General features: G+C 58.5%; 1 protein-coding gene across 1 annotated transcript in view; it reads left to right on the plus strand.

The window, feature by feature from the left end:
- The window catches only part of INTS3 (integrator complex subunit 3), a 43,954-nt gene that overhangs the window by 6,548 nt on the left and 13,725 nt on the right, over positions 1-23,681 (plus strand). Inside the window, exons 4-17 of the mRNA XM_063357068.1 lie at positions 4,119-4,232; positions 4,456-4,540; positions 6,153-6,219; positions 10,090-10,234; positions 11,173-11,302; positions 14,841-14,938; positions 15,646-15,837; positions 16,754-16,841; positions 17,380-17,459; positions 19,399-19,490; positions 20,087-20,193; positions 21,028-21,147; positions 22,544-22,673; positions 23,543-23,597. Coding sequence (XP_063213138.1) covers positions 4,119-4,232; positions 4,456-4,540; positions 6,153-6,219; positions 10,090-10,234; positions 11,173-11,302; positions 14,841-14,938; positions 15,646-15,837; positions 16,754-16,841; positions 17,380-17,459; positions 19,399-19,490; positions 20,087-20,193; positions 21,028-21,147; positions 22,544-22,673; positions 23,543-23,597 — 1,503 coding nt within the window. The remainder of the gene's footprint in view (positions 1-4,118; positions 4,233-4,455; positions 4,541-6,152; positions 6,220-10,089; positions 10,235-11,172; positions 11,303-14,840; positions 14,939-15,645; positions 15,838-16,753; positions 16,842-17,379; positions 17,460-19,398; positions 19,491-20,086; positions 20,194-21,027; positions 21,148-22,543; positions 22,674-23,542; positions 23,598-23,681) is intronic.

A 23,681-nucleotide genomic window follows, 5' to 3' on the forward strand; every position in this document is an offset into this window, starting at 1 on the left:
ACGGGGCTGGTGCGAGTCAGGTTTCTCATGGGTTGGATGGCTGAGTTCTGCTCTCCTTGGAAGGCTTCAAGCCTTCCCAAACCCTGACCGTAGAGTCCCCAGCCCTGCTGTCCTTCCACTCCAGCCTGGTTCTGCCTCCTGCGCCGAGTGCAGGACTTGGAAGCCTGGAGAGGCTGAATCCAGCTGAGGCTCGGAGCATCGCTGACCGCATTCTTCTTTCCAAGGCGCTGCAGGAGCCAAAGGGTATTTCTAGTTGCTGAGTAGTTGTCTTCCAAAGGGTGAGCCTCCTCCACATGGAACAAAATGCTCTTCTCCCCTCTAGAACGTGGTGGACCACGGCTGGGATGCAGTGGGGAGTATCCAGATGTGGTTGACTGAGCATAAGGCTCGCAGGGCAGGTGCTTTCCCTACACTTCCATACACTGGAAGCAAAGGTTGAGCGAGTCCGGCACGCTCCAGCTTTCCATCTGAATGCCACTTGCCGGCCATCCCGCTGCGAGGGGCCGGGATAAACCTGCCTGGCACGTCCCCCCCCGTGGTTTTCTCTTGCAGAGGGGCGAGCGGTCGGGCTCCCTTGTGGCCCTGCTGCTGGCAGGTGCCCACGCCGTCTCTTGGAGATGGCAGGCTGGGGACATGCTTTGCTGCTCATGGCAGCATTAATTAGAGGTGGCTGGTCCTCCTGCTCTTGTCAGATCTGCTCTTCAGAGCACGTTACTTTTCTTAGGGAGTAATTGGATCTGCCGCTCTGCTGGGCTCTGATGTCATCTGTTGCTGCCACCTGCCCTGTAGCCAGACAGCAAGGACAGGGAGATGGTCAGGGATTTTTCTACCAGGCTTTGGAGGGGAAATTACTCCCTGCCTTTGTTCCCTGACTGTGAAGAGGGGTTAACGTCCGCCTGACTGGTACGGCATCTTGAGAGAGCTCTGAAATCATCAAGCAGAGGGCAGAGCTCTCTCCATCCTCCAGCGAGAAGCCCGCGGGTCCAGGATGCGCAGTGCGGACAGCCCTGGTTGTCCACAGTAGTGTCCCTCAAACCAGGACAAGTGGCCATTCCCATCTCTGGTCACGGGTGAAGATTTGCAGCTCGGGTGTCAGCACGCGAGCACTGAACCCAGCGAGGTTGGTGTGGAAGTGGTACCGAATCAACCATACCCCACAAGGCGTCACCGTCCTCCTGGGACCTGGCGTTTTGCCCCAAAAATGAGGGATATCATAGATATGTTTGCGTTCAAGGGTATTTTAGTGCTTGTTGCCCTGGAAGCCAAGCAGACTCCAGTCCCAGCACGCCAGCAGAGGCATCTCGCGCCATCTGCTTGGTCATCTTGTATTTCTTCAGTGGGTGTCTGTCCCCGGCGTGCAGATCCGGTGCATCTCCCACCGTGTCGCCCACCTGTGGCTGCTGGTGCGTGGAGGGGAGGCGGAGGTATCCCGTTTTCCCCCAGCGAGGCTGTTTAAAACACATCTCCCTTCCTTTTCGGGCGGGGGGTCGAGCTGCCCCGTCCCCTTGCCGGTGGATTAAAGGAATGGTGGCACAGCCCTGCCCTCGCCGCGGCGAGGGTGGGCAGAAGCCGGAGGGTCTCCTCCTCCCCCTGTGTTGCCTCTGCGCTCCAGCCAGGAGAGAGGAGCCCTGCTAAACTTGTCCAGCTGCGAGCAGGGACACTTGACCGCCTTCAAATATCAAAGTGACAGCCGCTGATCCGTCAGATCTCCCTCCTCCACCTGGCACCTCTCCCTTTAATTAACGCACTGCTCCGGGATCAGAGTGCACGGAGCCCTCCCCGCGGATGAGCCCAGCACTTCCCCGGCATCTCCTCCATCGTGTGCCTCTCCTGCCCCGCTGCTGGGCGGGAGGAGGACCTCTCTCCTCCACTCCATAGCTGTCGTCTTTTGTTTTTCTTCTCCCCTCATTTAAAGTGAACATTTATCATTTGTTCCTTCCCATTAATTAAATGGCCTGAGCGAGTGGTGGCCCCGATCTGCCAAGAGCGGGAGGAGAGGATGGATTGTTTGCAGCCTTGGCAGTAATCAAGAAATTCAGGTTTTCTCCCCACCCCCATCTGCTGAAGCCCTGAAGATTTGTCTCCCAGCACCTTCCTTTGGGTTATAGTTAATCAGGAGCCCAGTCTGACCCAGCTCAGCGACCGCTCGGTGCCATGCCATACTGCCGTGACCCTGGTAAAACGGGAATTGTTCTCCTCTGGCCGGCTGTTCTTTGGGCCAAGGACCCGCAGTGTCGTAGGTGTGGTTTGAGCTCTGGTTTCTGCCGTGTTTGCCTACAGGGGTTGAGGAAGGATGCTGTCAGCAAGGCGAAGAGCTGCCAAACTTCCCTGGGTAATGGGATTACGGGGGCCTTCCTCCTGGGACTTAGTGACTTAACCAGAAGTGAATCCCTCAGTGTTTCTTCGAGCTGTTGGTTCCAGCCCTTCTCCTGAAGCTGCTGCTGGAATCGGCCCAGCCGCTCGCGAGCTAACCCACGCGCTCAGGGCCGTGTCACGGCACATCTTGGTGGCTTTAAAGGCGAATGCGGATGCTGCACCTCGCACACATCCGGCAGAAAACCAATGCCTGGGTGTTTCACCCGGAAAAACATGAGTTCTTTGAGCACAGAAGCTACTGACCACCAGGAAAAGCTACTAAGATGAAAAATGTTCATCTTGTCGCCGCTCCTGAGGGCGAGAGGGACGTGCCAGGGGCGGTGGGCAGTCGTAACCCTGTCGTGGAGCACAGCGGGTGGGATCCAGGCAGGGACCCAAACACCACCGTCGTTACCCAAACAAAGTAAAAGCTTTGAGTTTGGGCAGACCCCGGGGGAACTGCTTCCTGACCGGCTGTGTCCTGGGCCGGTTCCGTCCCCCGCGTGTCCCCGTTGGTGTGCTGTCTGCGTTTCTGGTCCAAAGCTGGTGCAGGGGAGGGAGATGTTCGTCCCTGGCCAGGTAGGCGGCCGCGTGGAGACTTCGAGTCTGGCTCTGCACTGTGGGTATTCATTTAGCATTTCAAAAGCAATTAAAGGCCCCAAAGAGTCTACACCTATTGGATTCTTTTTTGTTGTTGTTGTTTGGGATTTTCTAAATATATTTATTTATTTTACAGAGAGCTGTATGAAAACGGGAGGGGGGAAAGGCTGAGCACAGGGATCCTGATCAAAGAGATCTTTTGAGGCCTCATTAACTCTCTAAAGGAGGATGCAGAGACCAGACCCCTGCTCTCTGGAATATCATGACATTTACTGGTGCAAATGAACGTTCATGCAGAACCGCATAGCAAATTACTTCCTAATCACCCTCCACCCCCTGCTGTCCGAGCAGAGGGGAAGGGAGAGCCAGCACCTTTGCTCTCTCTCTCTGGCCAGCTCTTTGTCTGGCTGCTGGTGGCAGACGAGATGGAGAAAGTCCTTCCTTTCCCTACGATCCCACAGCACAACCCCACCAAATCTGCTGCTTTGGACCGCGGGCAGGATGTCTGGATTTCGAACCCGAAATAAGCCGATGTGGCAGTGTGGTTTTGAGCCAGACTGTCTCCAAAGTCAGCTCTGTCTGAGCGCGGAAGGCGTGTGCGAGCAGGAGCGGGTGGCACAGGGACAAGCCGCCTCCGCTCCCGCATCTCCCTGGAGCTCCCACGTGGCCGGGTCGAACCAGCATCGCGTTGTAGCGACCCCGAGTCCTGCGGGCATCTGCGGTGTGGTGCCGGTGGTCACTGGTGGCAGGGAGACCGGAGCAGTGGGGGGCTTAAGCCACCTGGCTGTGCCCGTTCCTTACCCGCTCCTTCCTGAAGGACCGCTGTCTGTCTTTTTCCCTCGAGCGCTGGTCTCTCCCGAGCCGTGTGGTGGCAGGGTGCGGGGAGAGCTGGGATGAGGGGACAGGGACACCCGCCGGTGTCCGTTCTGGAGTGAGAAACCTTTGGCTCCTGGAGCTGGACCTAGGGAACCCAGCTGTCGGTTTATAACGCCCCGGGGAATTAATGGCTCTCCCGGCCTGGCTTGGGGCTGCTGACTCAGGTGCCTGCCTCGGTGCTCTCGCCCTGAGATTCGTTTATTTGCTGTTATCTGATCAGGTTTGACAAAACCGTTGTATGTTTTCTTTCATCTGTAACCATCTCCTCCCCTTCTTCTCTGCTGCAGTGCTACCGGGACTTGGCGCTGGTGAGCCGAGATGGCATGAACATCGTTCTCAACAAGATCAACCACATTCTCATGGAGAAGTACTTGAAGCTACAGGACACCTGCCGGACCCAGGTGAGGAGGTTTTCTCCCCGAGATCGCTCTTTTCACACCCTCCAGGCAGAGGGCGTTTGAGCGTGGAGGGCTTGGGGGGCAGCCGGAGCTCCTTTGCTCCATGTTAGGGACTCGGGGAAGTGAAACGTGGCGGCGTTTGCCAGCTGAGACAGCCCCAGTGCTGGGGAGAGGTGTCCTGGGGGAGGCTGTGGCAAAAGCGACACCCATTTCTCCCTCTGCCCAGCTGGTGTGGCTGCTGCGGGAGCTGGTGAAGAGCGGGGTGCTCGGTGCCGACGGCGTCTGCATGACCTTCATGAAGCAGATCGCGGGTGAGTTGTGCCGTGGGAGTGAGGTGACTGCTGCCCGCGTCCCCCCAGCTCAGTGCCAGGGCTGGACGCTGCCAGTGGCGGACCAGGGCTGACTCGTGGCGTGCTGCGCTTGGCGTCAGAGCCAGAGACTGTCCTGCCGTCGGGACAGACTTCCTGAATGTCTCTGTCCCCAGCTGACAGGCAGGAGCAGGGCTCACTGCAGGCACCGAGCCTGCCCCAACCTGTCTGGTGAGGAAATCTCTCCAGGGAGGATGAGGCAGAGGATAAGCCTTGCTCCCAACAGCCTCTACGAGGGGTGAATCACAGAGCGCGCCAGGAGGCTTCTGGCAGATGCTGGCACAGCCAGGAAGGGTATTGGTTCCTGTTGCTGCCAGCTCTCACCCCGCAGCACTGCGCAAGAGCCCCAGAATCATCCTTAGTCCCTGCTCTGACCTCTGGGATGGCAAGAGCCGTGCGTGTGGCTCCTCTGTAACGCATCAGAGAGGCCGCTTCTCCCCAGGTCGAGTCAGTAGCCCTTCCAGGGAGCTGGCACTGGCCGTGTGGTGGCCTGCAGCACGTTCTCCCCAGCCCTCGGTGTAAGCACCCCACAACCGTGCGCGCACACACGCGCACACGCCTTTCCGGATTCACAGGAACGGTGCCTCTTCCGTGTTCTCTGCCGGGCGCTGGTGCCGGCCACTGACGTCCACGGAGGAGGAATTTAATGTCCCACCGTAAAACCTGACATTGTGTTTTTATTGTCCGCGCCTGTGACACGGGGCTGGGCAGCCCGCATTGGAAATTGCCGTGTCTGCTCTTCAGGGGAGGAAGAATGGGGAGGGAGGGGACAGAGTCCTGAGCGCGAGCCAAGCTGCCCTGGCCCCATTGTCACAGTGTAAACACAGAACATCTTAAAAACCACTGGTGAAGGCATCCCTTGTTTCCCCTCGGTTGCACCTCCCCGTTCAGGGCCCCTTCTGTTCTGGAAGGACGCCGCTGTCTCACTTCTCACCACTTTTACGATGCCTTAATTGTTATGATCCCATTGTTTTGGCTCGCCTGCTTTAGGCATTTTCCGTGCCCCGGCGAGCAGGAGTCCCGCTCCGCTCCCAGCAACGGCGGCCAAAGGCTCCGGCTTCGTGCTGAAGGCCCACGCCGGGGGCGCGAGGTGCCACTTGGACACCTTTGGCCTGTATTTGAGAGTCTGGGCACTCTTTGCAGACACCGTCTCCCCTTTGTAGGCTCAGCAGATACAAATGTTTTCTCTTTTCCGGCTACTGAATCTCATCCCTTTCTGGCTTCTCCTTTGCTTTCCAGAAGGGTAATTACTGACTCCATATTAGCACGCTGCTTTTGCAAGAATACTCTTGCAGCAAAGACCCCTTGATTCCCTATCAAAAAGACACTTGTGCCTAGAGATGTGCGATATCTAGGGACAGCCAAGGACGCGGGGCAGGCAGAGAGGGAGCAGGCAGGAGCGTGTTCTTCAGACAGGGAGCAAAACTCCGTAATTAACTTTGCCTCACTGGGGACGCAGGGATCGAAGCGGTCGGTGGTTCAGTCGAGTCTGGCAACAGAACCGCGCCGGTTCATCTGCCTGGCTTTTCTCTTCCCTCTCCCTCTCTGCTTTCAGGTGGGGATGTGACGGCGAAGAATATCTGGCTGGCCGAGAACGTCCTGGAGATCCTGACGGAGCAAAGGTACGGCTGTCGGGAGGCTGTGGCCAAGGCTGGGTCTGAAGAGAGCGGCGGCCGGGCGCGACGCAAGGGAGGAGGCTCCTGGTCTGCTTGTCCTGCTCCCTCCAAGAGGCAGACTCCGGGGCGGTGTGTTGCAGTGACAGTTTGCCTGGGAGCCTGTTGCTTGGGGTTTTCTGCGCCAAAAGTCCTCCGCGTCCCCTCGCTGCGTTACCAAGCATATTTTTCAAGCCCTGGCATAAATTTCTAGCTCTTGGAGCCCTCTTCGCAGCAGGTTGTGTGTGGGAGGGTGTCCTGAAGTCCCTCCATTAGCAAACCTCCTCTGTGGGGCTCGGAGAGGGGCCGTGCGTCACGTCAAATAAGATGATGTGCCCAGGCTGATGGCTGTCCCCGAGCCCTGTGTGAGGACACGGCCATTCCCAAGTGTGTGGCACCCCGTAGGTGGCTAGCCCGCCCTCCGGCCAGGGGGGTGACATTGCCCGGTGTGCCCGAGGGGCGCGCGTGGCTCTGGAACAACATCCCAGGAATATTTTCTTCCTGAGTTTCCCCGAGAGCTGCAAGGGGAGGTGTTCCTTTTTGGAGGAGAAGGACAGAGTTAATTCCAAAAAAACTTCCTGTGCTTAAACGGCTCCTGCTTCATCAGGGCTGCAACTTTAATTTGCTGGGGACAGGCCAGCTGGGAAGCATTGTCCTATGGGCTCCGCATTGTCCTTTGTTGGCAAAGCAGCCGCTAATTGATGATAAGCAGAATTCCAAACTGCAGCCTTTGGCTGGGCAGCGTCATTATTTTTAAACAGCCTATAGCTTTTCACCGAGGGCTGTCTGTAACGGCAGCGATTCTCCTCGAAATCGCTTATTACTGCGGTTAACAATCAAGTTGTTAAAGCATTTATTTGGCCACAGCTAACAGTCCTAGTGATTTCTTTTTTTTTTTTATTATTATTCCAGCAATAGCTGGGCGGGTGCGTGCTGCTGCGAGTGCCACCTAGTGCCCCACCGGGCACGGGAAGGAGGGACCCTCCGAGGTCTCCTGGGCTTGGCTGCCCTTCGCTGCTTCGCCGTATTGCCTCGCCTGCCCGTCTGCTAAGCTCAGCTCTTCTCTCCCCAGCCGTATTTAAGCCCCTGCCAGCTCTTGAGGTGGTTTTCTCGTGCGTTGGTGCTACTCGCCGCGGCCGCCCCGTGCCTCGGAGCGCCTCGGAAGTGCTCCTCGTCTTGCCAAAGAGCGACAGCTCTCGTCTTGCAAATAAATAACTGTGAATGGCTGGGCTGGGGGAGAAATAGCGGCTTCTCAGCGGTGATCCAGAGCCACATCTGGCCGTGGGTCGGTGGGAGAAAGCTCCAGGCGCTGAGTAACAGCGGAACTTTGTCACTTGAGTTTGTCAGAGGAGCAGATGTCAGAGGAGAAGGCTCGGCCCCTGTTGAAGGTGTTGCTGGGGTGTCGATGACACCGACTGTAGCAGCACAGAAAGCGCCTGAGCGCGGGGCGAGCTGAGGGCTAGAAGCCAGCCCAAGGGAGAACCTGCAGCTCCTTGCCGGGATTTATGTGCTTTGATTAGGGGAAAGCCAGAGCTTTAATTAAAGCCACGCATGTGAAGATCTGATGCCACATTCAGAGTGGCGAGCGCTTGGTTTAATTAAAAACAGTTACAGCAAAGCTGCTTCTCAAGCACTGCCCGCCTGGCAGGGGAGGCGAGTCCTCTGCCTCTCCAACGCCGCGTGTTAATGGAGCTGCTCGCTGCTGATGGCGGCACGAGCGCGATGCTTCCTCCCGGTGTTTTCATTTTCTCTGCCTGTCGGATCGATGAATCCCGTGGCTCCGGGTGGCTTTTGCCCTCCTTTGGCAGCATTTTTCTTTTCTGCGCGGCCCTCGCTGGGAAAAGGGGGGAATGCTGACCTGCCGGCCCCCCGGGGATCCCGGCCTTAATTACTCCCACATCCTCCCTAACGTAACCTCCGCTCAGCGCCAGCCCGCCCTGACGACTAATTAACCTGCTCCTGGCATCCAGTGAGATGCAGGGAGAAGAGCCTGGGAAAGCAAACACTTCTCACGTCTTCCCCAGGCTCCCCGGCCACGGTGATTTAGGGCAGCTGAGTCATTTGCCGCTGGGCTGGTGGCCCTGGCATGGCAGCTGCTGCGCGCAGCGGTGGCACTTCCACGGGACGTGTGATTTACAGCTCCCCGAGCCGGGGGATGCTGGGGGTGATCGATCACGCTGGAGGCACCGAGTCGGCCTGGCCAGCTCTTGGCATCCAGCGCGAATAACCCAGCTGGCGAGGTCCTTCGTACGGACCGAGGGTATTTATTGTCGCGCTTAGATAGGGGAGCCTGCGAAGGCGGCACGCCCAGCCCGCAGGAGACGGCGGCGGAGCGGCCGATGGAAACGCTTTGTCGGTGGGTTCTGCCGCTCCAAGGGGGCAGAGCTGAAGCACACTGGGACACGAGGCTGGGAAATCAACCTGGTTCCAGAAAGGTGGCCCGGAGAGCAGAGCCCTGTGCGGAGCAGAGCCCTGCTGGCCCCTGTCCTTCCCCGAGGTAGGACAGATTCCTGCTGTGCCCGCCACGGGGCTGCCCTGTCCCTCCTGCCGCAGACCCTCTCTACACAGCTCTCGCCGGTCTCCCTGGTATTTCATCGTAAGCACATCTGTTTTTTCCCAGTTCTTGCCGTTCGGTCATGGCAGCTCTTTCCCTTCTGCCCCACACACCGTTGCCTGGTCAAGCTGGGGCAGCTCTGGGGCTGAGGAGAGACCTTCTCGCTCCCTACAACTCCCTGAAAGGAGGATGTAGAGAGTTGGGGCTTGGTCTCTTCTCCCAAGCAACAGGCCACAGGACAAGAGGAAATGGCCTCAAGTTGCGCCAGCGGAGGTTTAGGATGGATGTTGGGAGAAACTTCTTCCCCAAAAGGGTTGTTGGCCCAGGCTGCCCAGGGCAGGGGTGGAGTTGCCACCCCTGGAGGGATTTAAAAGCCCGGCAGACGCGGTGCTGAGGGATGTGGGGTAGTGGTGGGTTTGGCATTGAGTTGTTGTTGGGCTTGGTGTTGGGTGTGTTGGGCTGATGGTTGGACTCCGTGATCTTAAAGGTCCCTTCCAACCTCGACCGTTCTATGACTCTTCTGCCCCCAGTGCTGCGGGAGCTGCCTCCCAGCCCAGCGCGGGGCTCGAGAGCCGCCCGTGCCCGACCTGCTGCTCAGGATGCCACCCGTTTTGCTGGATTAATCCACTTGGCACTGGCAGACTGGTGGCAGGGGAGCACGAAACCACCTCCACAGGGCTGTGCATGGGAGTGTTTGGGGCCTGATCGCATGGAAACGTCCTTCATAGCTTGTCCTGGTTGGACTCAATGATCTCAAAGGCCCCTTCCAACCTAGGCGATTCTGTGATTGTCTCTTGCTCGGTGCTGTTCTGGCTACAGAGACCAGTGAAGAGGCTCCGGTGGTGGTTGGTGTTAGTATCGAGGTCAAGTCTATTTGTGGAGCAGCTGTTCCTGAGCGCTTTTATTGCTTGCGATTGCAAATACCTGGGATTGTTGTGGCAGTGAACATCTCTGTGGCCCTGGAAGTCCACCCAGCGCTTCCCATGAGCCTGTCTGCCACCCTGCCAGAGAGCTCGGGGTGCCAGTACCCAAGCGGCAGGCTGTGACGGGACTATCCTGGGGGAGGAAGAGGTGGACCAAGCGTAGGAAGCACCCGGTAGGGAGCAGGGAATGGTCTGTGGGTGAACATTCTCCAGGCTGGCACGTCAGGCTGGAGTCCCTGCCCTCACCGTTTCCTTGGTGCCTCAGTTTCCTCCATCCTGAGTCCCCACGTTGATATCATTTCTGGCTGCGGTTCCCTCACGGAGGTGACTGAAGGTGTTTTCTCTTTATTTCTCCCTTTGCAGAGAGTGGGTGCTGAAAAGCAGCCTCTTGATAGCCATGGCGGTGTACACGTACCTGCGGCTTATTGTGGACCATCATGGCACGTCTCAGCTCCAGGTGCTCCGGCAAAAGGAGGTGGATTTCTGCATCTCCCTCCTCCGTGAACGGGTGAGCGCATCAAGGGATGGCTGGGAAGAGGGACCTGCCTCCTGGGGCAGTTGCTGTCTGCGGGTGGTGGCGTTGCCCGTCTTCCTGGAAGATGCCGGTTCCCCAGTCACCCCCAGTTTGTGCTGCACGGGCAGCGCTGGGTGGCTCATTCTCAGAGCAGGCTGTGAGTGGGTTTTAAACCCATTTACACCAGCTGTGCCGTCAGGCCAGGCTGTAGGGAGGGGGAGAGCAGCTGTTTTAGGGGGGCTGCCGCATTTCAGTCTCTCTTTATTCAGGCCACGAGGAGTGAAGCCGTTCTTTCTGCTGCTGTGGCACCTCAGTGCTTGTGGGGCAGCGTAGCTGCAAGAACAGTGGTTCCTCCCTTCGGGAGGCAGCCAGTGTCTTCGCAGGCTTCGAGAGACCACGGTAGCCAACTCCAGGCCACGCTCTGGTCCGTAGCGTGCAGGAGAAGCCACCAAAGCCAGGTGCAGGCAGAAATCCTTGCGCTGGCATCCTAGCCCCGCGGGACGCGCTGGCTCCGCAGCTCCCTGCCCGCCGGTCGAGTGCTGCCCGTTCTCCCCTTCCCCCTTGCTGGGCGGGAAGGACCCGGTGTCAAGTCCTAGCTCCAGAGCCTGGCTGCGGTCCTGGAGAGAAAATGTCAGATTTATGGGCCGATTGTTTGCTTTACAAGAGAAAGAACATTTTAAAATAGCAGCTGACCTTCCCGCCTGTCACCCTGCCTCTCAGAACCCGCTAGCTTCAAAAGAGGGGCAGGCTGCCAGGGGCAGGAGTGTAGATATTGTGCAAAGAGTGAATCATCTGGAGCCGGCGGTCAGGTTGAAGGACTGACCGTTCCTCCCTTCCCCTCCTCCTGCCCCCCGGTGCCTTCTCCCTTCCCCCAGCTCAGGAACAGGTAAACAGTGCCTGAAATATTTATTTCCCCCCACCCCTTTCCCCAGTTCATGGACTGCTTCATGATCGGCCGGGACCTTGTGCGGCTGCTGCAAAACGTTGCAAGGATCCCCGAGTTCGAGCAGCTCTGGAAGGACATCATCCACAACCCCCAGGTCCTCAGCGCCCAGTTCACAGGTAGGGAGGGCTGGGACCCAAAGGGTGCCCAGCTCCGTCCTGCCCTGCCCGCACGCAGGGGACGACCTCTGCCAGACCTCCACTAGCCACGGGCAACTTTGCACGCCCTCATGGCAAGGCTGCTGTGACCGTCGGCCCGTTACAGGGTGGGCTGGAGCAAACACCCTGCGGGGCAGCGGGTTTCCCCCCTGCACACCCCGTCTGGCGCAGGTCTCAGGACCGCGCTGGAGCCAACAGGCTCCATCACAGCCCCACTAAAGCAAAACGTGCTGGGGAGAGTGTGCATCCCATCGCCACCGTGTCATCCCATCTCCACCGGCGTCATGGCCCACGCGGCCGCTTCCTGAGCCCCTCTCGGCGCTAAGGAGAAGAAGGTGCCCCAAAAGCAGCTTTCTGCCGGCTGCAGGGAGCCTGGGGGTAGGGGCAGGGACTGGACCAGCCTCCCGTGGTCGGCTCTGGCACTTGGCGGATTTTGCTATTTTTTTCTTTAGTGCTGCAGAGGCCTCGTAGGTTAAACCGTCCTGAAGACCAGATCCTTCAGGTAGCTGCAATGACACATCATGAGAGTGCAGCTGGGCCACGACGAGGGTCGTTAAATTGTATTGCTTGTTCTGCACTTAACACTTCCGTAACTGTAGCTTTTTTTTAATTAAGCTGAGCCCAAAGACAGGAAGTGTCCGAGTCCTTCAGATTCTCCAGAAAAGAGCCTGATGAAGCTCCGTAGCCCTAAACGCCAGAAGATGCAGCAACTGACACTTTCTAAATGGGATTTTATTTCTCCCAGTAGCCTTGCACACTCGGTGCGCCAAACGCTCAGCCGCGGAGCGCTCTGCGCGGTCTGGGTCAAAACACACATGATGGAGAGAGTGTTATATTTATAATTTTTATTGGTATAAATTATTCACTTCTCCAGGGGCTGTCACATCATTATCTGTCTGCAGCAATTCTAATGAGTCTTTGGAAATGGGGCTTTAAAGTGTTCTCCCGCCACCCCCGGTGCCTGTTCTCCTCTCAGGGGCCGTGTTAGTGTCACTAAAGATCTCGGATTGCGCCGAGGGAAGCTCGCAGCCGTCATTTGATTAAATGCTCCTTAAGCTCTGTGATCTCCATCTGCTTCTCCACAACCTGTCTCCTGTCACGGCGGGTCTCCGCTGGGACTTGTCCACCTGAAGGGCTGCAGGGACCCGGTTCCCCTCCCTGGGTGACCAGAATTAGCCCATGGGGCTTGCGGAGGCAGCGAGGCTGAGCCCTGCGCCTAAGGAAGGCTCGCGTTTCGCGTTTCCAGGGCTCAGCCCTGCCTTTTCCTGCAGCCATACGATCACTAGAAGCATTTCTTAGCTCCCTCTGGATCTTCCCAGCAGAGTGCTGAGCTTGGAGCGCCCTGGGGCCCCTAACAAACGTCCCGCTAGCTTCACTGGCTTCCCACGCCAGTGGGGGCGGCTGTTCAGGGTTATTTCTTGCTTTGCTGCCAGTTTTAGCCAAATGACCCAACAAAACGCTACTTAAATTGGGGCTAACGTGAATGGTTCTGATTCATTGTCTTCTGACAACGAGCAGACTCCTGGTGGTTTTTGCCCTTTCTCCTTTTGTTCCCCTTTTCTTCTGTTTGACACCACGACCAGTGGCCTGCGGCGTTGCCCGACGGCTCGTAGAGGTGAGACGACACCTGGGTAAGCGCAGGCACCCGTGAGCGTGTTTCTCCTCCTCGCAGTTTCAGCTGCAAAGCGCTGGAGTGGGCAGAGCTCACGCGTGTCCCCAGAGCCCCCCCAGCGCAGGCAGCCGGGCACCCTCGGGGCGGCCGGGAGAGGTGGGCTCGCTCTGGCACCGCACCAGCAGCAGGAGGGCTCTGAGCAGAAGCTCTGTCTAATTTAGATGAGATGTGAGGAAGGAATTCTTGGCTGTGAGGGGGGTGAGCCCCCGGCCCAGGTTGCCCAGAGAAGCTGTGGCTGCCCCATCCCTGGAGGGGTTCAAGGCCAGGTTGGGACGGGGCTTGGAGCCACCTGGGCTGGTGGGAGGTGTCCCTGCCCAGGGCAGGGGGGGGAACTGGGTGGTCTTCAAGGTCCTTCCAGCCCAAACCATCCTGTGATTCTGTGCTAAGCTGGTCTGTCCAGGGGTGCCTCCATTCGTACTTAGAATCCTAGAATTGCTGGGGCTGGAAGGGACCTTTCAGCTCATCCAGCCCAACCATCGACCAAGCTCTGACAAAGAGCATCACTCAACCACGTCGCCGAGCACTGCATCTGCCCGCCTTTTACATACATCTCGGGATAACAGTTCCACCACCTCCCTGGGCAGCCCGTTACTTGCTCGTGTGGAGCCTGGAAGGTCCCCTCCCCAAAATAATATCCCCTGCAGCTGGGCATAAGGCTGCTTCCTTGCCCTCTTGCCTGCTGGTGAGAGCCTGCGATACCCGCTCTGCGAGGCCGCTGTTGGCTCCAGCAGCTGCCGCCCCATGTGCTCTGTGACCTCCCATCCCAGCTTCTCTTGCCGAGCTCCTGCCAGCAGGACCGGAGCTCAGCCGCACCGAGCACCAGGGAAAACCGCAGTGGGGGGTGGCTCCGGGCGCAGGACCCGTCCCTCCCTCCGAGCTCTTAACAAGCTGGGCGCTTTTGTGGCTCTCATCCCCTGATGCGCAGCTCGCTCCCACCCTTCCTCTGAGCTCCGCGGGTGCCGGCATCTCTGCTTTCTGCTTTGAAGCTTCTCTCCTCCCACCGTCCCCCAGGAGCGACCCTCCGGTGGCGCAGCAGAAGGATGAGAGCGCCCAAGCGCGCCCGGTGTGCGTGGCGACCCTGGCGCCCGCCCATCTGCCTCAGAGCTGGATGCCCCATAAATCCTTCAGGTCTTGTCAAGCAGCAGCGGAGCCGCTCCGCTCGGGCCACAAATTCCTCCTCTTCGCAGCCGTCTGGGAACGAGAGCGGCTTTTGCAACCTCTCCTTCTCCTCCCCATTCTCCACACACGTGTGCGCACGCGCGTTTTCCGTTACGTCTGGTTTTTGTTGTTACATCCGAGTGCCTTTCCTCCAGGGGAGGATTTGGACTGAGGTGCTGGCACAGCCCAGGGCAGGCACTCTTTATGCCAGCCCTGCTTTTCGGTGCCCAGGCCAAGCGGTCTGTCCGAAACCATCAGCTCTGCTGGGACAACTGCTTTCAAGGTAGCAGGGCTGAGTCTAAGATGATCTTTGTGCTCCCTCACAAGGGGGTGGGAGGTGGGGAACGTGCTCTGTTGGTTACGGCTTAGGATTTGGCGTCTGGACTTTCTCATTTCACCTCCAGATCTTGTCCCTGCCCCGCCGTGCCTCCTCTCTCCCCTTCTCCAGGCTCTTCCTGGCCTCCTCATTAGTGATCTCTGACAAAAGCTTGCTCCAGACAGGAGATGTTTTAGGAGACCTTTTCCAGACAAAATCTTGATCCCATTCCACTGCCTTGGGGGAATGGAGCTTAACGCTCCGAACTGGGCTCGCTGCGGGTGTTGGTAGGTCCCTGCCTGCGTCCCGCTGGGGCTGTGCGCGCGCAGACCGAGCTCTCCGTCTCTCCCCAGGTGTCCTCCAGCTCCTCCAGTCGAGGACTTCTCGCAAATTCCTGGCGTGTCGCCTCACTCCCGACATGGAAACCAAGCTGCTCTTCATGACCTCACGGGTAATTCCCTCCTGCTCGCCGGGGGGGGTCCCTGTGCAAGCGCCGGGTATGAGGGCACGCGTCCCTGCCCCGTCCACGGCGCTCCAGTCCCGTTCCCACGGTGGCACTGGGAAGGGAGGGCAGAGCTTTACTGGGGCGAGTATTTGTTGCTTCTGGCATCTGATGGCGACGGGAGGAGGAGAGGCTGCCCCGCAGGAGCTGATGCAGACGGGCCTGAGACATCCTTGGTATTTAGTAAAAGGCACAAAACAGCTTTGCAGAGGAACGTTGCTCCTGGCTGGCCACTTTCCAAGGCGAGCGGCTTTCTCTGAGTGGCCGCGATGCGGTGGGTTATCGGAGCTCCCACAACAGCAGGCGTGTTCCAGAGAGGCCGGGAGCCGCGCAGCGACGGCGCCGGGGTTAACCGTTATCGGTGTTCGCTCACCAGGCAGCGCTCGCTTCCCCCTCGCTCTGCCGGGGGCCGTCTGTGCCGCACACGCGGGGCGTGCGGTCCCCTCTGCTCCACGGGGCCCCGCGTGAGAACGCTGCACAACGGCCTTTTTGGTTCCTCGGTCCTCTCCGAAGATGCTGCCAGCGCGGGGCTGACGGGGAGCAGGGCGTGACGCAGAGTTTGCCGAAAGAGGCAGCTCCGAGGAAGGCAGAGCGTGGTTCCAGCAGCCTTTCCCCGAGCCTTGGAGCAAAACCTGCCTCTCTCCCTTTCCCTTCAGGTCCGGTTCGGCCAGCAGAAGCGGTACCAGGACTGGTTTCAGCGGCAATACCTGTCCACCCCCGACAGCCAGTCCCTGCGCTGCGACCTCATACGCTACATCTGCGGCGTGGTCCACCCCTCCAATGAGGTGCTCAGCTCCGACATCCTCCCGCGCTGGGCCATCATCGGGTGGCTGCTCACCACCTGCACGGTGAGTCGCGAGGGCCGGACCCGACGCCGAGTCACGTAACCGCCTGGGATCCTTCCCGTGCAGGGAAGGCAGTAACCTGCCGGTGCAGGGAGCTGCAGGAGAGGTCGGGATTAGGTGTTTGCTGGCTGGGCTGAAGGAGGGAGTTGCAGAGCAGCCGTTAGGACATCGACCTTTGCTCTGGGCTCTGGATTGTAGTTCCTGGCTCTTCTGCGCATTGGATCCTTTGGGATCCGCTTTCCCTGCATAAACCTCACCTTCTCATGTTCAGCTTGTCAAGCCCTTTGTTTCTGATTGATGTTTATGGCCCGTCTACAAGGCGTGGGGACTCTCCTGTCCCAGTGGGGCGTGAGAGTGCGTGCGACAAGATGATGCCTCATTACAGCCTCGTTGGCTTCTGCTCTCTCCGCCTGGCCTGTCATCCCTTGTCCCGCCCGGGACTGCCATCCACAGTGTTTGTCAAACAGAGCAGGAGCCGTTGTGCCCATAAACGCGTAACAGATAATGCCGAGGGACGCACGGGGCCCGATTAGACATGATTCAGGGTTGTAGCCACATGGCTGGTAGCTCCCAGTCCTGGGGCCGCCTTGGCCTCTGCCCCTCTGCCAGCTGCCCCGGCGGGATCGCTCTCAAAGCAGGCAGATTTGCTCAAGAACTTCCCCTCGTCTCTGAAAACTCACTCGCTCTTGCGCAGCAGCAGCGGGTACCCGGGGGGGCTTCGCCAGCTCTGCCCTATGCTCCTGTGGGAAGAGCATCGCTCCCCCCAGCCTCACCGCAGCAGAGCCCGGCACGTCGGGCGTGCGGAGGGGACGTCGGGCGTGCGGAGGGGATGTCAGGCGTGCGGAGGCGACAGCGGCTCAGCACCGTGTTCATCAGCCAATTTGGATTTTTTTTTTTTTTTTTTTTTTTCCTTCTCTAGTCCAACGTTGCTGCTTCAAATGCCAAACTGGCCCTGTTCTACGACTGGCTCTTCTTTAACCCCGAGAAGGACAGCATCATGAATATAGGTACAGCACAGGGAGGCTTTCTCCGAAGGGGCAAGGGGCGAAGGAGGGGTTAATGCCTTCCAGAGCTGGTAGAGGAAGGGGGATCTGGTGGGGGAAGCCCGATTATCTCCAAAGGGTGTCAGTTCCCTCCCCTGCCCTGAACTCCTGGGATTTGCTGGCTTGCAGGAGAGCTGCTTTGATGGAGCCAATTTTAATTGTGGTTTTCGTATCCGTGGTAGCAGCGAGCGTCTTCCTGGAGGTCCTCATTTTCCTTGAGGTCCTCGGCCGGCCCCGGAGTGTCCCTGTGGGCAGGCCGGGACTGGCACAGCTGGGGGCATTGCTGGGAGCTGCTGCCTGCAGGGACGTGGCTTCTGGCCATCGTTTGAAGCCCGAGTGTTGTTTAGGAGCTGGAGGAAGGCAATGGTGTGTGCAAGGCAAAAGAAGGGGGTTCTCTCTGCGCCCCAGGGGCAGAAGGCTGGGTCCGCAGGAGGAGGGGGGCGGAAGGGGTGTGGGCATCTCTGGGACTCTCAGCACAGGGCTCCCTGCTCTCTCCTTCCAGAGCCCGCCATTCTGGTGATGCATCACTCCATGAAGCCTCACCCTGCCATCACCGCCACGCTGCTGGATTTCATGTGCCGGGTGAGCTGCCCCTCACTCTCCGGGGAATTCCGGGGCTTGCGGAATGAGTTGCCTGACGGGGGTTGAGCGATGAGGGCTGTGAAAGCAACCTCTGGGGTCCGCGCCGTCCCTCTGCCACCCATGGGATAGAGAGGCTCCTCAGGAGTGTCAGCAGAGGACAGAGGAAACAGCCCTGCTCTCGTCTGCTCACACCAGAGGTCACGCTCCAAGGAGAGCTGGGCACCCTGTCAGCCTTGTTTTAGCCTCGGGGGCTTGTTTTAGCCTCGTACGCTCGTCCGTGGTGCAGAGGAGTGGAAATAGGCCGGCCGGGAGGCGCTCCCGTAGGGATTGCAGCCCGGCCCTTCAGCTGAGCTCTCCTCCGAGCGCTCCCCGCCGCGGCAGCGTGTCGGCGTAGGTCAGTGCTTCTCCTCTGCCAAGATGGGAGCTGGGAGCAGTCAAGTGGCGAGCTGCACGGCCCCTTGCTCCCTGCTGAGCGGTCACGAAGGGCAGGAATTGGTAACGCGGGCTCAGGCAACACAGATGTCTGCACTCCCCGGAGAGTTTCGGGGCAAAGGCCCGTTGCGTCTCCCTCCCCCAGGAAGGGGATTTCATGAATCCCTAGAGCCAGTGATGCTGGAGCAGCAAAACAGTGTCGTCTCGCTGCCTGTTCTTCAAAGCCAAAAAAAAAAAAAAAAAAAAAAAAAACCAAAAAAAGCTGTTCCCCCTTCTTTTTTTTTTTTTTTCACATTCCTCAGTGCATGGTCTGGTCCAGTCTGCCCTGAGCCTCTTGATTGCGAAATAGCCCGCGGGGTAGCTCGGTGTCTGCGGCAGCCCTTTTAACCTCCCTTCACCTATGCTAAATTAAGGAGGGATTTTCCCCTTGCTGATCTGCCAAGAGCCCGGGCACACTGCTGCGGGTGCTCAGCCAAATTATTCACCTCTTAAAACCAGCCACCAGAGGCTTTGGTGAGTCCTCGTGTCTCTTGATAGATCCAGGGCCATTAGGTCTGAGCGTTGGGCCCGTGTGTCATTCATTAATGGGAATGCCACTGTGGGAAGGCTGTGAGAATCCCCGACTCTGCAAAATAAATCCTTCCAGAATAATGGGCAAAAAGGCTTCTGAATTGTTCCCTTTAGTACCTAATTAAATGTTTGGCCCAGTGTCGTTCCCTGGGGGCAAACGAATCTCGCTGCAGCCAGGAACAAGTCAGCCCCGTGGTCTCCCTTTCAAAGCACAGCCCTCCCTGGGCAGGGAGCGGAGCCGGTCCTGCCCCTCCATCCTGGGGAATGCCGTTGCCAAGAGTTGCCGGTTCCAGTAATTTGGTCCCAGGGAGGGCTGATGGTGTTTCTTGGAAGCAGGGTCTTTCCGTGGCGCGAGCGCTGGAAGAGCTGCGACTTGCATCACTTTCCTCCCTGGCGCCCGGCTCTCTGTCCTCCCGTCCCCCGGGCTGCCCTGGTCCAAAAGCAGCTGCTGCCTTCTGGCAGAGGAACTAGGTGGAAGGTTCCCGGGATGACCCAGATTTCAGGGAGGAGTCCTCTGACTCCCTGCAGAAGCAAAGGATTGTGTGTGGGCAGGGCTGAATGTTGGTTAGGGTTCCCTTCTCCTATTCCCCCAGCTCATGCGTTGAGCATGGCCCTGGCGAGCCCTGGGGCTTCTCACAGCTCACCGGGCAGCTTCTGCGCATTTTCCTCATCCCTGGGAGATGCGCCGGCTGGTCCTCCAGGGTAGAAAACCCAGCTCATGGGCCGGTCCCCCATCTAGCCCCCATCTCTCCAAGACGGTGCGCTTGGAGAGCTTTCCTGCTGCCCCTCTTGGTCAAGAGCAGCTGGGACGTGGTGCTTGAGCTGAGGCTGGCCCAGGAAGCCGACCGATGGCCGCAGCTAGTCCTGGCTGACGCAGACCTGATGGTAGGCAGCAGAAGGCTTCATGGCACTAACATGCTCCTTCTCCTCTTTTCAGATCATTCCCAACTTCTACCCGCCACTGGAGGCTCACGTCCGGCAAGGCGTGTTCAACTCTCTCACCCACATCGTGGAGAAGCGAGTCCTGGCGTAAGACAGCCCTGAATTGTACCACGTTTAGGCACCGGTTCTCCTGGGTCTCACCAGCCTGGTCTAAACCACCTCCAGGCTCTGTAAGAGCTGCAGAGGGCATTTGTCTTGTGTATGACCCGTGGAAGATGCCGTAGTTGTGTCCTCATGGTGCTGAGGCTTGTCCTGAGAGCAAGGGAACGGGTGGGTTAAGAAAGATATAGCCACCCCGCTTCGGATGGATAGAATTCTGTGATTCTATGAAATGTCCCCAACCCTCTCTGGTCCCCGAGCTGAACGGAGCAGCCTCGGTGGTGGTGCTCCAGCCCCCAGACAGCTCCTGCACCAGCCAGGTTCCCCTCCCGGGAGGTAAGACCTCTTCTCCCCTTTGCCCGTGCCTTCTGGTGACACGGGTCCCATTGGTGGCAAAGTGAGGGAGCCCCAGCGGAGCTGCAGGAAGGAAGGTGGGACCTTATAGCCTGTGGTCCGTAACACAAACCACAGCCCTGACCCAAGGGAGGAGAGCCCTTTGCGTGCCCACCGAGGCGAAGTGAGGCAGCAGAGCACCGCGTCCCGGCTCTTTCTCATCCCTTCCCCTTCTCTGTCCCCCAACGCAGACATCTGGCCCCTCTCTTCGACAACCCCAAGCTGGACAAGGAGCTCCGCGCCATGTTGAGGGAGAAATTCCCGGAGTTTTGCAGTTCGCCCTCACCCCCCATCGAAGGTAGGAGTGGGCTGGGTGGCGGAGGGAGGCTGCGGAAGGTGCTGCCTTCCCGGAGCCGGGGCTTTCCCTGCTCTCCTGCAGGAATAGCGGCCGTTGGGAGGGTCGGACCGGGACTCCGGGGGGAGGAGGACTCCGGGTGCTCCAATTTATGGATGGCCGTGGTCTCTCGTCATCTCAGCCCTACTGTGCATTAAAGATGCCCACTATTTCTCCCTCCGCTCCATAGCAGCTGCTTAGCCTTTCTTCTCTGGAGGCTAATTGATTAACATAATTAGGTTAAAAAAGAGCAAGTGTTTCTAACCTGTGTTTAAGGGGAGAGTGCCGCTGCTTTGCCAGACCTGCTGAAGGACCGTAAGCCTGTCTGGTTTTCCTCTTGCATCGGCTGAAGGGACCCGCCCCCCCTCCCCCCCGCAACAAACGCTGCTGCCCCAGGCTCCGCAGCCTCGTGGGGCTGGCAAAGCTTTTACTCTGCTTTTACTCAGAGCTTTTACTCTGCTTTTACTCAAAGCCTTTACTCTGCTCGGGGCCTCGGCTCCGCTGTTGGCCTGGGTGAGGGATGGAGCACGAAGCTGCCTTGGGTGGAGAAGGACCCGGTCCTGCCCTGCTGGGCACCGGGTGGGGATGGTTAAATGGAGTCGCTGGGACTGCCCTTCCCCAGCCTGGGTTCTCCAGGGTCCGTCACTTGCCCAGACTCTTTCTTCCCTTCTCAAAGCACTTTTATCTCCCTGCCGGAGCCTGTTTATCAGTAGAGGCGACTCCTAGGCAGCGCCTGCCGTACGAGGAGCCGCCGTGACCTCACTTTCTGCTCTCACCCCTTTTCCTACGTTCTTGCAGTCAAAATTGAGGAACCCGTTTCCATGGAGATGGACAATCACATGTCAGAGAAGGATGACAGTTGCTATGACAACGCCGAGGCCGCATTCAGTGACGACGAAGACGACTTGAACAGCAAAGGTGAGGAGTGCAGCCAGCTGGGCGCCCATGCTCTCCAGTGCTTGTGCGTCACCGCAGCCTGAATGGCTGCCGTTTGCTCCGGACAGTGTCTGGGGGCACCTGCCCTTCCCGGCGGAGGATCCCCAGGCAACCAGCTGTAAGCACAGTTCCCTCGAAGCCCCTTTCCCACCATCAGCGGGAATTTCTGCACCCGAGGCAGACCCTCATCTCGAGATCCAGGTTTCCATCCGCAGGAGAGGGTTTTGAGGCCGATGCTCTGCCGCTTCCCAGTCCCTGACAGCCAGGCTCAGGAAACGGGATACAGATCCGTGCTCAAAAGGAAGGGTTGTTGGGCTTCGTGTCCTTGCCCCGTTATTCCCTGGAGCTCAGACCCTTTGAACGTAGTGCTTTCTCCAGCCGTGTGTCCTCTCTCGATGTCTGACTGGTCTCAAGCCCCGCCGCGTGGTTGGGAATCCCTGTGGCAGATGCTGTGCCGGCTGGTTTGTTTGGGAACAGGGTGTCTCTGTTCTCAGGCAGCTGCTAATGAGGCTCAGGCCTCTAATTGCTCAGCCGCACGGTTTTCATTACGCTCGCTCCCTCTCGAAGCCATGGGGCTGACGAGGCCAGAATCCCCTCTGCTCGCTCTGTGGAGCTGGAGGCATCTCAAGCTGTTCCTGGCCCTGGTGGCCAGACTCTTGTGGGCTTCCTGCCATGCTGGAGGGCTACCCCAGTGCCGGGGAGGGACCGCAGGCCTGGGATGGGTGAGAGGAGGGGACACTGTGCTGTGACACTGTCTTCAATCCTCCCGTCGAGCCCTGCCAGCTGCTTGGGGCCCCTGAGAGGGACGTGGGCTCGCAAGCCACGTGCAGAGAGGATTTTTGCAAAGGGGATCGGCCACCTTGTACCGTCCCTTAGTGGCAGCCGCTTTGCGAGCGCTTCTGCTTTGGCCCTGGTGCTTCTGGACTCCACTGCAGTTCATTTTTGTGGCCTGGAATGAGCCTGGAGGATGAGGGTGTGGAAAAGCCATGGGGGTATCTCAGTCCCAGAGTCCTGAGCACAAGCGTTCGCGCCTCGGGTGGAGACAGACATGCGAGCTAGAGCTAGCTCCGTTTGTTGGAGCGTGGGGAAGGGCAGGCAAAGCACTGGGTTTGGAAACTGGACTGAACGGGATCCACAGTTCTGGACACTCCCGCGTTTGGATCCCGTCCCACCTCCCTGCTCGCCGTGACCCGACACGTCTCTAAAGGGTTGAAGGCAAGCTCTGAGCCTGGAGCGCGCGCTGGGGGCACGTTGGGCTGGCGACTGCCCCCACAGCCCCGCACGGCTCCCGCTGCTAGGACAAGGATTGCCTCCAGCACTTCTTACCCGAAGCTGCTTGGGAAAATAGGCTGTTCCACTGTTGCTTCCTTTGCTGCAGGGAAGAAGAGGGAGTTCAGGTTTCACCCCATCAAAGAAACCATTGTGGAGGAGCCTGTTGATATCACGCCATTCCTGGACCAGCTGGATGAGTCGCTGAAGGATAAAGTCCTGCAGCTGCAGAAGGGAAGGTTGGTATCGTTCAGTCGCGTTACGTTTTGTGTTGACGTCTTCAGGGCAACAACACACAAAACCTTTTGATCCCCTTGTGCAACGCTGCTTGCTCCAAAGCCCCTCTCTCAGAGCTAATGCGATCTTGTGGCTTGTCTCCCTTTACCGCGGAGAGGTTCCTCCTGCACGGTTTCTGCAGGAAACGTCCAGGTGGAAGTGCTGGGATAAGAGCCTTGTAATTTGGCCTTGGAGCGGGCTCAGACGGGGACACGGCAGCAATTTGCTGGGGGCTACAGCTTTTCCCTGAGTCGGTGGCAGAAGGCTCTGAGTTTCAGCCTCCTCCGCTGTCGGGTTGCCGAGGGGGGGCTGTTGCTGCCTGGGGGTCTCAGTACGTCTCTGCGTGGCACGCATTCCCGTGCACAGAGATGTACCTGTGTCTGCACGTACCCTGGACTTCCCCACCTCCGCTCTTCCTTTTCGGTGGCCTTGGAATTAACTCCGTCTAAAGAAGGTTAAAAAAAGCTCTTGCTCTGCAGACCTTGGCGTAGTAGACTGAGTTAACGTAATTTGTGTCCTGCTGGCTATAACTGCATTTAATCTTATGCTTTTAGTCATTTAATTTGTTTGTCTTGCTGCAGACAACCTCGGGCACTTGTGTAAGTCAGTGCTGCAGCAGTGCAGCGCGTTCTTCCAGCTTCTGGGTCTCTGCAGCGTGCGTTTCGGAGCCGTGCCTTCCCCTAAGCCTGGCACCAGCGCAAAGCAGAGCTCCCCCTACTCTCGCGTCCTTGAGGGGGCTCCCGAGCAGAGCCAGCTCAGCACAAAGCCCCCTTGTCCCTGCTGTCGGTATCTTCCTATGTAACTTGGATTTCCTCTTGTTTTTGTGCTCCAGCGATACGGAAGCTCAGTGTGAGGTCATGCAGGAAATCGTGGATCAAGTCCTGGAGGTAACGGCACAGACGCGGGGAGCAGCGCTGCTGCCTGGCTGGAAAACCAGAGGGGCTGGAATGGCGCGGGCCGGGCACCGCGCA

Source organism: Chroicocephalus ridibundus, chromosome 21, assembly GCF_963924245.1.
Source record: "Chroicocephalus ridibundus chromosome 21, bChrRid1.1, whole genome shotgun sequence".
Lineage (NCBI taxonomy): Eukaryota > Metazoa > Chordata > Aves > Charadriiformes > Laridae > Chroicocephalus > Chroicocephalus ridibundus.